Source organism: Myotis davidii, unplaced genomic scaffold (genome assembly GCF_000327345.1).
Source record: "Myotis davidii unplaced genomic scaffold, ASM32734v1 scaffold104, whole genome shotgun sequence".
Classification (NCBI taxonomy): Eukaryota; Metazoa; Chordata; class Mammalia; order Chiroptera; family Vespertilionidae; genus Myotis; species Myotis davidii.
Genome location: NW_006296625.1, coordinates 5896218 through 5897633, shown reverse-complemented (window position 1 = coordinate 5897633; position 1416 = coordinate 5896218). Strand labels below are relative to the sequence as shown.

The following is a 1416-nucleotide window of genomic DNA, read 5'->3' as shown; positions in this document are numbered from 1 at the left end:
CAACCCAACCGGACCCCGGCCCCGCTACGGGTCCCCGCCGCGCTCACCGCCACGAAGCCGGAGGAGGAGGCGATGAATACACGGATGACCATCCTCTCGCCGCGCCGGGACGCACCGTCTGACCCCTCGGACTCTGGACTGGTGCGGACGCGGACGCAAAACTCTGCAGCGGAGAACCGCGGCTGCCACCGGGCAGAACGCTTCCTTTGGGTAAGATCGCAGGGATCTAGGTCCCTCCCTCCTGGTCTGCAGATAAAAAGCTCCGCGCCTCCCCGCCTCCTGCCCTGGCAGTGGAGGGGGAGGAGGAAAGGGGGGGAGGCCGGTGCGGGGCATGATGGGAGTTGTAGTTTCGGTCTTTCCCTGGGTTTCTGGTGGACGGAGGTCCTTCAGGTTGCCTCCTTGTTGCGCGTCAATCCCTGAGGCATGCCGCTGGCTGGAAGAGAGCCCATGGCCGGGAAAAGACTATGGCAAGGGCTAGCGAGGATGCCAGGGAGACGAGGAAAAATAAAACTAGGCAAAAGGGATTGGTTCAAAGTCCACGCTTAGGTTCTGTGTTGTGGTTTACTGGTTTGGAGCAAACCCAGCAGCGGCGATGGAGGGCGGTTGCGGGAGGGGGGTGCGGTGAGAGGGGCGCGGGGCTGGGCGCGCCTCTGTTTTCCCTGTGACTCTGGAGATTGCAGTAAGATGATTCCTTTAGATCAATGGGAGGTTTTCTTTTTATGCAGACACGGAAAATTAGAAACCCAGATGAGAGCACAACCGATATTTTATTTTTCTTTGCAAAACTGTAATTGTAGTAGAAAAAAAATAAATACCAAGCGAAATTAGAATCCTTCTATCAACATTGGGAATCTGAGCCCCACCCGCCCCACCCCCTACCCTACACAATGGCTTTGCCTCTGTTCACCTAATATTTACAGTTGAGCCAAATCTGTGCCTTTTTCGGACCTGCAAATTCCAGCGCAGCCTCCCTGGAGGATGCCCTTAAATAAAAAGCCTTTATGTAGTTGCTAATAGTTTAGGAATAGTAGTTCGTTAGCAAGTGCTTCTGGTTAACAAAAGCGCAAGCCTCTCTCAGTTTAGTGGAAATGGACCAGTTTTCCCTGCAGTACTGTATTTACTTTCTTCCTTTCAGCAGGGGAGCCTAGCAGAGTTCTGGGAACGATGTTAATTAATAATTCTAGAAACAAAGAAAATGAGGTCTCTTGGAACATTTCTTACACAAATACTAATCGGTTTGGGCCATTTGTTTTTTTTAGAGCGACTTTGAATATTTTAAGTTTATAACCTTCCCTATTACTTACCTTATATAATTTCTGTACGATTCCTTTTTAATTTAGTATAATAAGAAGATACGATCTTAATGGGACTTTATTTCTTCTTAGTATTCAACAATTTTAAATATAAGTTTTGCTG

General features: G+C 49.3%; 1 protein-coding gene across 1 annotated transcript in view; it reads right to left on the bottom strand.

The window, feature by feature from the left end:
• SH3BGRL2 (SH3 domain binding glutamate rich protein like 2) overlaps window positions 1-252 on the bottom strand; it is a 63380-nt gene extending 63128 nt beyond the window's left edge. Inside the window, exon 1 of the mRNA XM_006772190.2 lies at window positions 48-252. Within this exon, the coding sequence (XP_006772253.1) occupies window positions 48-92 (45 nt within the window). The 5' untranslated portion in view covers window positions 93-252. The remainder of the gene's footprint in view (window positions 1-47) is intronic.
• Between the last annotated feature and the right edge of the window lie 1164 nt (window positions 253-1416).